General features: G+C 37.6%; 1 protein-coding gene across 1 annotated transcript in view; it reads left to right on the top strand.

Annotated features, from left to right (window-relative positions):
* Window positions 1-373: 373 nt before the first annotated feature.
* Window positions 374-15,272, top strand: part of LOC134667913 (monocarboxylate transporter 10-like) — a 159,680-nt gene continuing 144,781 nt past the window's right edge. Inside the window, exons 1-2 of the mRNA XM_063525328.1 lie at window positions 374-1,079; window positions 1,419-1,651. Coding sequence (XP_063381398.1) covers window positions 454-1,079; window positions 1,419-1,651 — 859 coding nt within the window. The 5' untranslated portion in view covers window positions 374-453. The remainder of the gene's footprint in view (window positions 1,080-1,418; window positions 1,652-15,272) is intronic.

The following is a 15,272-nucleotide window of genomic DNA, read 5'->3' on the forward strand; positions in this document are numbered from 1 at the left end:
TTTTTTTATTAGACACTGAATGTTACATGGAAAAAAAGTAAACGAGAAAACTTCATCGAAGCGAGCCTTTATAAACAGGATTGGAATACTGAATTTATGGCTTAGCAAATTGCCAATACAAGTCATCTCATTTCAGGGCTAAGGGCTACCTGCCGCTTATTTTACGTAAATTTTCGCCTTGTAGGTACCTACCTACTAAACCCCTAGGCTTAAGACTGCGCAACCTCCTGTATTTCAGTAATCTGTAGATTTCCATAACAGCCTCTTGAAGACAAGTATTATAGACTTAATATACATATAACAGAAGGTCGAGCATAAGCTATTATGGAATATTAATAGGTTCTATAAAGGGACCTATTAATATTCCATAGGTCCTCATAATCTGTTTTGTTTCAGATTCACATAATACAATCGGCGTCTGTTTAAAAATGAGACCGCGCAACGTTACACACTATGTTGCTTCGCCGGTGTGACAGCTTGCCCACGCGGCTCCGCGACGGCGACGCACCCGCCACAGCCGATCCCGCGCCTCAACCGTCGCCCACTAAACTACCCGACTCAAACACCGGCTCGAATTTCTGCGAGGCATCCACGCGAGAAGAGGTTATCGCCACTTGGAAATCTCTATACACGGACATCAAAAACATAAAAAATGGTTTCCCTACTAACGACCTGCCAAATCATGGAAGCGTTGAAAAGAAATCCATTACGCACAATTTCATTCCTTCTTTTGCGTGCAACAATAAAAACGTGCCGCGAAGAATCACTTATGATAATAGGCAGAGGGTCATCCCTAGAGTGGCCGAACGCAGGTCGTCATTATCGTTGGACACGGGCCAAGCTCGGGAGCAAGGCGTGAGCAGGGCTCGTCGAAGGACTTTGCTGCAGCGCCTTCTCTCATGGAGGACCCCGGATTGCGATTGCTCCGAGCGGTGTCCGAGACCTTACCGTCAACAGGAACTTTGTGTATGCAATGCGACTTGTATGCGAAAACCGGCCAAGTGCAATAAGTATGCGGAAAGAGGCCGATCTAAAAGTGTAGGTTATGAAGCAGCACGAGAAGTGACTAGGTTTCGACGGTTAGTGTTTGTGTAAAGAGTTTATGAGAAGAATTATTTTCTGATTGATTTACCCTGTCTATTTAGCTTTTATAGCTATACATTTATATATCGATTACGCAATATAAGTTTGCACCGTCGCGGGTTTTTCCCCAACAAATCTCTCAGTAATACCATGTAATGTCTACAAATATAAACCCTCTGTTTACCATGGGTTAATGGTTATTTACCATAAATAAATAAAGATTTTTCATTTCATTTTATAAGCATTTTTACAAAAATAATATCTATAAATAGCAGATATCAATCAAATCAGGAGATAAATCTTCTCAAACCCGCTAAAGTGTTATGGTGTATTAGGTGCGCGAGTGCTGGTGCAACGGTCGGAGTGGAGACGGCGGCGGCGTTAAGGGCCCGGGCGGCGCTGACCCTCGCACGCCGCTACTACCCTGAGGGAGGATGGGGCTGGACGATTACTATAGTGGGAACTATTGTGCAAGTGATATCTCATGGGTTGCAGCTCGGCGGTGGCACGGGCGCCATCGCTTGCACGGCAGCATCGAAGTATCGCGTCCCGCCTCTTTATACCCACGGTAAGTTATTTTACAGGTATTAAACTCAAAGTGTATACAACATCTGTGTAACAAGCCCTGATATATCCAACCGGGGAACATAAACCGTGAATCTCTTATGTCGGAGGCCAAGGTCCCCATTGGGCCAATGAGCCTGAGTAGTTTGATTCTTGGATTGATTTCGAGTTACATCTTAGCCTCTTCAAATACTTACTCGATATGTAAGAGAGTTTATTAAAGTTTGCAGTGTGATATAAACACAAATACAATAAATAAATACAAATACAAATACAGGTAAATGATAGGTCACATTGAACCTATCTTTATTATTATTTAAATTAGGTATTTCATGACACGACTTAGCTCTGGCGGACAGTAATCTTGCTACCAAGTATTAGTTCCGCTACAAGGTAATACCCTGATGTCTAGGATTAAGTATATCACAGTATTTTACAGCTCAATTTATTGTCACCTTTATCCGTCCAACTCTATAATACTACACGGACAAATATTTGAAGCATAGGTAACCTAGCGCGAACCAATGCTCCGAGCAGTACAGTGAGTCATTTAGTACGCGAATAAAATATCGAATACATTCTTACATGTGATTTCTATTTGTTAAGAATAACGACTGTAAAGATACGTACGTGAGTTAAATGTGAAGGCTCACCTCACGTATTCTGCAAATACACTGACCTACTTACAGCCACGTTACATTCGATATCGAATAAATTGCGGCATCGTAAACAATGATTTTGAATTGCTTTGCATTGCCAACAACTATTAACTGTTACAGTCTGGTATTACTGTAATAAGTGAGTGGCTATCTATTGTGTTCGTTGATAATGGTCGCTGCACAGACGTTTAAAATACATGTTTATCGAGGAAACTTAATTATTAACAGTGCTATTTGCACGGTCTTCTTCCTCGCGTTATCCCGGCCATTTGGCCATTTTGGCACGGCTCACATAGGAGCCTGGGGTCCGCTTGACAACTAATCCCATGATTTGACGTAGGCACTAGTTTTTACGAAAGCGACTGCCATCTGACCTTCCAACCCAGAGGGGAAACTAGGCCTTATTGGGATTAGTCCGGTTTCCTCACGATGTTTTCCTTCACCGAAAAGCGACTTGTAAATATCAAATGATATTTCGTACATAAGTTCCGAAAAACTCATTGGTACGAGCCGGTGTTTGAACCCGCGACCTCCGGATTGCAAGTCGCACGCTCTTACCGCTAGCGCTAGGCCACCAGCGCTTTAGCTATATTTGCACGGTAGATTCCAAAAATTTAATGTTATAAATTACATCGCTAATAAATATTCAACAGGAGGAAAAACCTAACACGACATTATTGCCATTGAAATATAAGTAAATAATATATGGAAATAGTCACGTGACTTTTCGCAGCATCTGTTATCACGATACATTTTTACTTTTCGTTTGGCGTGTGTTGATGTATATATAGTTACCATCTTGGCTAGGCCCACGTCTCACATACTTATATGTAATATTAGTTGGGATGGAAACAGAAAACGGCCACAACCAGACTACTAAGATAACCTGACGGAGAAGACATGTTGGCCTTTAATAATAAAAATAATATTTCCGATGACTCGTAACTAGTCGTAACTCATGTAGTTCTAAAGACAGTGACAATACAAACGCCTGTAAGCGCCCGTCACGGCGATAAGGAAACTTCGCGTCGCTCTCGGCCAATCTGATTAACGACCCCGCTGTCTAACCACTCATCTCGCTTTTTCCGGGTTATGTTCCGAGAACAGATAAACTCCCCTTAATTCCCTGCAAAATGTACGTTGTCACGGTTTCGAAAGGCTTTGGGACACGGACACGTATCCTTCTGAAAATGTCTTTTTTATTCAGCGGCTACTATTTGATTTTTGTGGTGGCGCCGGAGATTATTTTTACGTTACAGTACACTAAGGTGGTGTGTCATATGGTCCATTAACTTGTACCTAATGTTATATTACCTATATTATTTAGGTACTTTATACTAATACGATATTCGCTCAGTAACTAAAATGGGACTATCGCGTGCACAAATGTTTGTTATCATTCATTGTATTGTTATGTGCCAGAAATTCTTTCGTAACTTTTATAATATATCACACATACCTTCTTACGCTTATATGTAATTTAGATTTATGGAAGAGGTAGTAGTAGTAGTAGTAGTTAACTCTTTATTGTACAAAAAGAAAATAACATAAAATTAGTACCTAAGAAGTAGGTACAAAGGCGAACTTACAACTGTACTGTATTATCCGTGTTGGTAGGAACTCGACTTCTTTGAGTCTGAATTTGAAGAACTTGGCTCGTATTTACAAGATTCTGCGCTTAAAAACTTCTGAGTCTTTTAAATCCCGAGTCAAGTCCATTTTTGAGTCTTTTTAAAGAGCAAACCAAAAGGACTCAAGCCTCCGAATAAAGACTCCGTCAACAATTTTATAGGTTTTTCCTGAATTAGAAATTAACAATCATGAAATGATATGAGTAAAGATGAAATTATCTATAAAAAAATCGAGAGTTCTCTGAAAATTACTCAAGTCTCTACAAAAGACTCTGGTATCTAACTTGAAAAGAACTCGACTTTAGACTTCATTTGACTTTATTATAAGTAGGTACGAAAAACTGAGTCGAGTCGTGAAGCAGAGGACTCAAAAGACTCGAGTCCTACCAACACTATGTGTTACTGTTTTTTAGGTACTACTACCTACCTAGGTACCTATAAAATACTTCACTTCCTCCTTCGATCGATTCATGTCAGTATCGATAAAAATCGACCTGTAATTGAAGTTGACATACAAGTAACTACGGAATAAAGTTCGTGTGTCAAGTTGGAATGTTTCGCGAATACTTTCGGTACAAACCTAACGGAAGCCGAGCGCAGTCGCGCACCGTTTTCGATTTTTATGAGCTAAGTTTTTATGTTCTAAGATTTTTACGACTCCTTTCATTCAATATGAGTTGAATTTTTTTGAACCAGTTTTTTCAATCGTGAGCTAAAAAATTTACGTTTTTAAAAGGCGAAGGTTATTGTTATCGATTATTTAGACATGGTAAATATCCCGTTCTAATGGTAGTTATAATAACATGCACATAATATAATTTCAGCGCTGGAAACAGTGAGAAATTATGCTTAATTAAATTATTAACACGCTAATTAAAAAGTATGTCGGTCATTTGATTCACCACACTCACACAAAACACAATTTATTATCAAGGTTGATTTTCTGCACGTATTTCGCCGTTGTTCATTTTTTAGAACAGTTCATTCCCTCAGAGAGTAAAAAAATTGTAGCAATCTATTTTTGATACCGGCAATAGAGTAGATTGAATTGGTGACGCCGGGGATTATGAACTAACAAACACTGCCCGGGGCACTGGGATTAATGCGAGTGGATTAATCCCAGTTTTAATGGATAGATAGTGGGACTATTTTTAGGCAAATCGATATTTTGTTCACTAACCCTTATACCGAGGTCCCTCTAATGATATCGCTTTGGAAACGTGGATCAAAAACTGGTTGATTGAGACCATGGTTACCAAGTTCAGGTTTATATTAGACTTAGATTCTCTAGATAGGTTAGCAGCTATAGAAACAAGACAAATAAGCACCGGTCATCTTTTACTGCCTACCGTTAACCGTCTAACATTGCCCTGAAGATACCTTCACCCAAATATACCTATATCAAGTTATATAATATCATTGTATCAAGGGTGAACTAGTCATTTCAGACTGTGACTGTCCGCTGTTAACGTAACGGGCTCCGTTTGGATCTGCTTAACTCGCAATGGTGAAATGCATAGGGGAGACCGAGCTGAGTTGTGACATCGTCGATTTTTTGGAATCTATCTAGAAACTAGGTCGCAATACCGCGCCTGTGTTAGTTCAAGTTACGAGCTAACAAACGCACACTGTTGTAACCTAGTTTCTAGTTAATAGATTCCAAAAAATCAACGATGTCACAACTCTCCTCTGTCACAACTCACCTCGGTCTCCCCTACAGGTGCTTCCACTGAACAAGATTTGTAGGTACCCATTCCATTTCACTCCGGTCCGCTCAGTTTTTGGTGGAAAGCGGGCATAAGTAAATAATAATGAAACCACTATCTTTAAAAGTTTATCTTTTGCCAGTTATTTATTAAGGTATTGTTGAGCATGGTCCTGAGACGCCTGCTCACAGACAAAACATCCTCTAGACTGAGCATAGTGGCGCTACCCCTCTGCCACGCATACGGTAATTTTACTCCATGTTAGAGTCGAAAGTGTCTTTGTGTGACGTCCGTGTCTTTGAACGGACCAATAACGGCACGGGACTTCGCTCACCTCGTCCCGCGCAACCCCGCATTTTTGGCATCATGAAATAATTGCTCTAAGCTCGGTCTAGAGGATTCCTAGTCTATGCGCCTGCGCCTGCTGTTAGATGATAAATAAACACGTACACTGGTTAGTCGAGCCAGTGTCCACGGCCCAAAAACTTGTAATATCCCAAAACACACGCGTCTCACCAACAAATAAATCAAACTGCCGATATTGGCATTATCCCGTCTGTTCTAATATTAGGGACGTGATGTGACGAACATGTTTCTTTTTGAAAAAACAAACGCATGTGCTTTCTTGTGGCAAACAATTTTATTAGAAGTCGAGTTTGGCAGGCGTAATATTTACTTGCAAATCGGATGTCGACATTGCAATTATGTAGTTATGAAATACTTATACAATTAAAAAAAACCAGGCAAGCGCTAGTCGGACTCGCGCACGAAGGGTTCTGTACCATTATGCAAAAAAAGGCAAAAAAAAACGGTCACCCATCCAAGTACTGACCCCGCCCGACGCTGCTTAACTTCGGTCAAAAATCACGTTTGTTGTATGGGAACCCCACTTAAATCTTTATTTTATTCTGTTTTTAGTATTTGTTGTTATAGCGGCAGCAGAAATACATGATTTGTGAAAATGTCAACTGTCTAGCTATCACGGTTCGTGAGATACAGTCTGGTGATAGACGGACGGACGGACGGACAGCAGAGTCTTAGTAATATGGTCCCGTTTTACCCTTTGGGTACGGAAACCTAAACATTAAATCTATAAATTAATAACCCTAAAAATCCAGTTGTACCTATTTAGCTCAAAGTCACACAATACTATTAAAAATATAAAAAAATATTGTTTCTTCCATATTATAATTGAAAATCAATCAGAACGAAAGTTAAACGGTTTTGGATAAAATATATAAGATTTTTTTAAATACTGGTTGTAAATCTGAACCCAAATACGCTGTATCATGAATATCATGATAACGGTTCTACCGTTTTATATCGTCCCTAAATTTGTATAAATCCCTCGCTGGCTGCTTATTAAGTCCAATATTTAAATGATAACAACCCAACGGTGCTAAACTAAACTCAATGAATATTTTTATTCCTCTTCTTATGACAGACAGCTCCGCATAAAAGATCACTTATGACAGCTTATGGGTTTATTCCGTTATTAGGGTTCCTTACCCGAAGGAAGACAATCGGCCCATGATATGAGTACCAGTAAGCCTCCACCGCCCGTTCCAATATCACTGTTCGTAGTGTTAATCAGTCCGTCGGTCTCATAGAGAGCTCTAATGTGTATAACCGATAACACGTATTTTCCGCTTTAGGGCCACCCCACATTTAGCGTCTTTCGAGCGACGGCGTCTACAACTCTATGGCCGCTGCTCGACGCAACGTCGACGCAACTGCGCAGCGACGTCTTTTTCCATAGCGCTGACTAGACGCCGACGCTCGAAAGACGCTAAATGTGGGGTGGCCCTTATGGCGAAAAGAACTTGCCTAACATTCGCTAACAGTGACTGCGTTAAGGAAAATTTTCATTGGAAAAAACGGTATTATGGTACTTACTGATACAGAACCCTCAGAGCGTAAAATATATCCCATACTTATCCGATTTTTATATCGGATTTCAAAATTGCTCTGTCACTTGAGGAGCATTTAATAAGACATTGTCGTACAATATGATTATTTTCAGAACGTGCGTGTCACGTCTACCTTAATATCAATATCGATTGAGTCGTTGGCAATATGGCGTCGATATTGGCAGCTACCTAACCTTATTACACAGCATTTTGCTTTAAAATGAATTGTGTCGATACTTTGTATGAAAATCTTTTTTATATCATGTTCAAAATGGTGAATAATAGAGATTTTGCTTCTAAAAATACGTGTGATACCTCTTTGGATTCGGATATTGGTATAGAAAAATGGGTTAAAAGCGCTTACTAAAAGTTATAGACACTAAATAAAAGTTATAGACAACGAAAGGCTGAAAAAGAAGATATTCCTTATATATAAAGAGGAGGAAATTTCATGTCAGTTGTTGCCATATAAATGCTATAGGTATACTATTATTATATAAAAAAAAAGTATTATACTTATCACAAGCTGCTGTTCTGTGCGTTATACAAGCCCCGATGCACATGTTTTCGTCTAGTGAGACCATTTTTTTGAGGTTCTCGCGTTTGTTCAAAAACAATGTTTTTGTTTAAAAAGTAGGTACTAAATATTTAATGCTTAATACTACTGTAATTTAATTTTATATGGTAATACTCTGCAATAACTAAATCCAAATACAAGAAATGCTGTTTGTACTGAAAGAAAAAAAATAATGTTTTTTTTATTTTTTATTGACGGGTAGGATTACAACATATGTGAAAAGGGCTATTACTAGGGAAAGCAACAGGGCTCTGCCCATGTACTGACAATTTTGTTTCGAGCCCATGCATGCAGCAGTGCTGTAGGAGAGGACAATATGATTTGGACAACGTTTTTGAAAAGTACGTTTTTTCAGCAATAAAAGTCTCATGCAATTTTATTATACGATCAAAATAAACTACATTAAACATTGCTATTATGGTTCCCATTACTGGGTCATTTTATGTTCATGTGTAAAATTTATTAAAATAAACAAAATTGTTGCGTGGAACTAGACGAAATAATTTGCATCGGGGCTCGTATATCCAAACTAAAAATACTAACCAAAGTGCCAAGTGCATGTGAGCGTTAACTTTAACAGTAGGTATCCTGTTGCAATTCTAATAGAACTAGTACTCTATTCGAAGTAGGTACAATGATACAGCGTGTTCCATTCCGCTTCGATTGAGCTTCCTCCTATTGTTAAAGGAAAGCGATCAGATATATTCCAACCACTTACCAAGCGAATGGCAAATCGCCACTACCTATACTTAATGGCTCCTCTACACGATGGGCCAGCGCCGGCCACTCCAAGGGACGCAGCCATGCGGTAGAATGAGATAGCAATATCACTTGCTCCCTCTAACGCATAAATGCGTCCCTTGGAGTGGCCGGCGTAGGCCCATCGTGTAGAGGAGCCATAATAATGACCATCTCATTCTATGTAGGACCGTGTGAGTACTAGATTTACGGGTGTTCCTGAAAGTATAGGTAAGCACAAGTTCTAAATGCAATAAAACTTTTATTTTGCTTTTAAATGTATGTATGTTATATTTTTTTAATATTAAACAATATAATTTAACAAGTTTATTGACATGTATTCAATTATACGCCACAGAACGCACTTTGGACGTCACACTGGCCATAAACTGCAGCCACAGAATAAATAATAGTACTAGATACAGAAGACTCACTCTCTAACAAAACGCGTCTGTCACGATCAGCACAGATATGGCCGCTAGGTGGCGACAGCGCCACGCGCCGCTTATGGCAAACCCCAAAATTGGGGTCGAACGGATGTAACTTTTTTTTGCTACCTGTAGCAAAGCGACGAAATCGCGGAGTGAGCCACGCCTGTGCAGCACAGATTTAACTACAATGATTATTAAGTCTCCGGTTATACATAGTTGGTACGTATCTCAAGGCCACGTCATTGGCCTGAGGGAGGTAGCGATGGGCAATTTCTAGAAAATTCCATTTATTACTTCTTATTGTAAGCATCACAATAGTTGATATCCTTTATGTTACTTTATACTGATTATAATCACATGTAGTATGCACCTGACTTTATACTTTTTGGTTATTGTATCTATGGTCATGTTTGTTGAGGGAGAACTGTCAGATTTTGGCGGCGCTTCATTGCCCGAGGTTATGTTGGATTTGTTCTTTTGTAATCTTATAATTAATCCTGTATGTCGCTGTAATAAAAGAAATATTACTGGAAGCAGTGGTTTGTGTGCTAAACCCCTTTTACTGAGCATTAAATCTATGGATGATTTCATTATAGTACTCGTATATTTAAAGCACAGACCAGTATGTGTCTATAATGGATTTACTACTTACCTACGTTGTCTAACAAATTATTTCTACAATCTACAAAAGGATCAGCAGTGCAGAATGCGGTGTTATACAAGTGAGGGATCCGTGATAATACAGCTTTAGAACTATAGTTAGTGAAGTGGAAGGGAACATTAAACAGAGTTATAGGCCGAGTGCGACGTCTTGGAACTCGAAACGATAGGCTAGGGCATACCTAACCTATGATATATACCTAACGATGTCCCCACCCATACGGGCTGTATACTTGTTTGCCACCGTCGTTTTTAAATAAAACCTGTGGGCTGTGAGACACCACAGACTAGTGTGAACGCCATGCGTCTCATTACCCCTAACGATAATGTTATCGGTGGTGAAAAATCGCCCTTTAGGTACCGCACAAAGGTTCTAAACGACGGGTAAAAATAGATTTGACACGGTTCCTTGCTGGTACAAATACAAATACAAATACAAATGGTTTATTCGCAGTAATATGGTTACATAGTATGGTGGTCTTAAGTAGGTACAAAATTGTTCTACATATTACGCCTTTTCTGGCGTGCGAATATCAAATGAAGAACTTAAAATTAAAGGACTAAATCTATCATGCAACTAACTTAACTAATATATTACAGAGTCTTCTTTGTAAGCAAAGAACTCGTTTATTGAGTAAAATACTCTATGAGTAAGCCATTGGTGGAGTTGAGCTTTGAATTTATTCAAGTGCAAGTTACGTAGATTACTAGGCAGTTGATTATATACTTTGATGGCCATAATGTAGGCGTTCCTTCTACAGTAATACAGATTTGTTTTTGGTAACACTAATTTGCCCTCATTATGTACACGTTGTATTCTGTCTCTAACTTTAGGAAATAGTTCTGGGTTTACTTTCACAAATATTGCTAATTGCTTTATGTACAGACACGCTAAAGTGAGCAGTTTTAATCTCCCGAATAGAGGCTTGCAGGAGTCTGTTATATAGGCACCACAAATAGCTCTTACACATTTTTTTTGTAAAATAAACAATTTGTTTACATGGGCTGAGTTTCCCCACAACATCAGTCCGTATTGAAGAACAGACGAAATGTAGCCATGGTATGCTGTGACACTCGTTTCTTCAGATGCCACTTGCCTTAAGTGCCGAAGTGCAAATACAAAACTGCTAATCTTTTTACAGACATTATCGATATGCCATTCCCAGTCACAGTGACTATCAAGAGTAACGCCAAGAAAATTTGTGTGAGTTGCTTCTGAAATTGGTTCGTCATTATATTGTATGTTAAACTCAATAGAAGGAGCTTTATGAGTATGAAAGCGCATAAACTTCGTTTTAGAGAGGTTGGCTTTTAAGTTATTTTTCTCTAGCCAGTCAATTACTTTACCAATAGTTAAGTTAACTTCATTTTGCACTTCCTCTGGGTCTTTTCCTTTGATAATGATTGTCGTATCATCCGCAAATAAAATACACTCATGTGGTATAATATCTGGGAGATCGTTAATGTATGTGAGAAAAAGAAGAGGCCCTAGGACACTTCCCTGCGGTACCCCATAGCTATTACATTTTAACTCTGATTTGAAAGTCTCAATGCGCTTATCTGCTTGAAATTGGGTTATTTCAGTATATTGAACACGATCTTTTAAATAGCTATTTATCCATTTTTCGGCAACTCCCCGAATGCCATATTTGTTTAACTTATTAACTAGTCTATCATGGTGTACAAAGTCGAAAGCTTTCGTCATATCAAAAAATAAAGCTACGACTATTTCACCCTTATCAACACACTCTGTCACAGTTTTTACAAGTTTAAATATAGCTAACGACGTTGACATATTTTTGCGGAATCCATTTTGCTCATATTTTATTACATTTTGCTGATTAAAAAAGTTATTCAATCTATTACACATTATTTTTTCATAAATTTTTGATATAATCGGTATAAGGGTAATTGGGCGATAATTGCCAACATCTGTAATATCACCCTTTTTATGCATGGGCTTTACAATAGAGCATTTGAGCTTTTTAGGGAAAGTACCTTCAGAGAATGATAAGTTTATTAAATATGCAAATATTTTGGCAAGCCGTGATGCACATAATTTTATAATTCTAGTTGGCAATCCATCGTATCCAACTGCTCCTGTATTTCTTAGGTGTCTTATTACGCGTAACACTTCTTGTTCATCAGTCGGATTTAAAAATATACTGGAGGAAATATTGTCAATTTGGTTTTTAGTATCGACTCCCCCTTGTTTGTTAGTGATATCTATAAAATAGTTGTTAAAAGTGTTGGCTATATCATTAGGATCTGTGACTATGGAGTTATTTATTTTTATATGTTTGGTAAAGCTTGCTGGATTAGAATTAGCTGATTGAGACTGGATAACCTTCCAGGTTGCTCGACATTTATTTTCGGCTTTGTCAATATAGTTTTTGTTGCTTTTCGTTTTCAATTCGTTAATACATTTTCTAAGTGTATTCGAGTACTTCTTGAAAAGCCTTTTAAAATGAACTTTATTGTTTGTGGCGTATTGATACTGAAAATACAAACGTCGCTTAACTATACAACATCTTCTTATACTTTTAGTGAGCCACTGCATTTTACATTTATTTTTATTGCTAATTTTTACAGATATTATAGGGAAATTCAAGTTAAATAACAGTGTAAACATATCATGAAATTCATTAAAAGCCGTTTCACTATCCGTTTCGTGTAGGACATCAGAAAACGAAAGAGATTCAATGCACTCAATAAATTTATTTGTATTAGCTTTACTAAAATCTCTTTTTCTTTGGAACCAAAATTTAGGAGCTCTCTGAAGCTTTAGTTTACATTTAAGGATTTGTCCCGTGTCATGATCTGAAAGACCTAGTTTATGAACTGATCCAGTCGCAGATTTAATATTACTAATAATTTGATCGATACAAGCGAGCTTACGTGTCGGATCGGATATGTGCAATTTTGTATTAAATGAGTTGCAAATGCTAACTAGTTGTTTTGCATATTTATCATTTTTAAGTATATCAATATTAAAGTCACCTGCTATTACTATTTTTTTATTTTGTTTTTTCGTTAATCTATGAAGTAGACATTCTAACCTATGTAGAAATAGTGACTTATCGGACTTTGGTGTTGTGTATATACAGACAACAACCAGATTACTATCCGTAATCGAAATACCACAACATTCAAAGGCATTCTGAATTGAATACTCTTTCGTTATCCCAAGGTTAATAAAGTTTATATCTGTTTTCACTAGTATGCACACCCCTCCTCGTTTTAAATTTGGTCGCGACCAATGAGAACCTAAAACATAATTTTGTAATCGTACGTTTCTTTCGTCACCCTCTGGTATAAATGTTTCACTAAGACATATTATGTCAATGCTTTTAAGTGTATCTTCTAGTTCTTTTACTGCTATATCTAATGGGTCTTGTTTATTCAACAGACCGGCAATGTTTTGGTGTAAGATTACCAAATTATGTGAAGTTACAGGGTTTTGTTTCTCGAAAAAACGTTTCGCCTTCAATCTGATCTTCTTGCTTCTGCGAAGAACTTGGAATTCGGTCTTCAGCTTTGAAGAAGTCGTTTATCTTTTTCTGGGTGCAATTTATTTGGACCTGTCTTTTTATTTTAAAGAAGTCGGAGATTTTTTTTTGAACAGGTTTATCCAGACATTCTTTTACTCTACTCGTTGAGGAGATGAAATTCCCTATATGACTAATTATATTTGTCATTCCACTCTTGTTAAGTTTGCCTGTTATTTTCGAGAACATGTCTAGAGACAAGTCTAAATTTGAGTCGAAGGAGTAGTGTTGGCTATGGAACGGTATGTTGTTGAGTAGCAAATAGTTGAAGTTTTCGACTATTGCATTGAAAATAGGCTTCCCACATATGTAAGTTGGACATGTTACAATAATATTTGTGTTCGTAATCGGGCTTAGGGTTTCATTTATAAGTTGGATTAGTTCATGGTAATGTTTGGCTAGGGTCTAGTATCTATCAGAGAAAAGTGCTAATGACTAGTAGGATCTAGTCATTAGCACTTTTCTTTGTTGTATCCTTGTCACGAATCAAGTCCGATCTAAGTCGTATACTGTAGATACCGCGATGATAACTACTTATATTTGATGGCAACACTAGTTACCTTTTTATTAGGCTTTACTTACTCTCATGTTTTGACCAAAGGCAAATGGAATAGATCTATCAAGAATATTTCCTACGCACTTATAAAAAGATAACTGATGTTGCCATCTCAAACATACGAGTAGTTTTTATCATCGCAATATCTACACGATCAGACTTCAGTCATACTCGATTCGCGATAATCCTAGAAGATGCCTATCTTCTAGGATTATCGCGAAATTGGCCTGGTTTTATCACATTGTTTTCCTTTACCGAAGAGCTACCCGACTCGGCATAAACCAATTATCGCTTACTAAGTTTCGAGAATCTAGTTGGTTCAGTAGTAGTCCAAACCCTTGGCCCTTGGATTAAAACCCGCATGCCTTTGGTACAGCTTGGCTGCCAATGCTCATTAAAGAGTCTTTGGCTTTGAATTTTATTACAAGACACAGGTCACACACAGAATAACAAGCAGATGTACACTATCTATATAACAAAACCTCAACAGGTTTTGTTAGATTGTACATATACATCTGCTTGACTACACTAGGACTCAACAGTCCTGTCACTCATAAATTAAGAGAATAGTGGACAACCGCCTCTTCATACAAACAGTCTCAATTTTCATCTCTGTGAAAATATTTTACACAATTACAAACCAAAACGAAACAAAACAAAATGTTTTTTGAAAACGAATTTATAAATTTTCGTATCAAAAGGTTATTAGTATGTGAATGCCGTAAAACATGGTAATCAGGACTCACTGCACGCCCAAGGTTGGACTTCGGACATAAATTACAGAAACATGGCATCGTTTTCCGATTTTCATAATAAAATAAAAATGGCTTTATTTATTTGTATTAACGGTCATAGCTCATATAGCTGTCATAACAGGTTAGGGTTATAATCGCCCAAATCTAAAAAAAAATGCGGTTTATTCGATTTTTGACAAAGTTGCGTTCGGCGCTCGAGGTCACAAACTTGGATTATTCATTGGGCCAACAACATAAACAAGCCTGCAAAAAATCAGAACTACCGGATTTGACGCAAACGCAAAATGTATAATTTTACTGTATTATATTATCATAAAAACGTGAACTGTTAATTATCAAAGCAATCTTTATTTTTTACTGAATAAGAAAAGTAAAACAGAAAATATTTCTTTAACATTAAAATTATTTAAAAATGAACTCTCTAAATAGGTACTACAATATATTATTTATATGA

Source organism: Cydia fagiglandana, chromosome 10 (genome assembly GCF_963556715.1).
Source record: "Cydia fagiglandana chromosome 10, ilCydFagi1.1, whole genome shotgun sequence".
Classification (NCBI taxonomy): domain Eukaryota; kingdom Metazoa; phylum Arthropoda; class Insecta; order Lepidoptera; family Tortricidae; genus Cydia; species Cydia fagiglandana.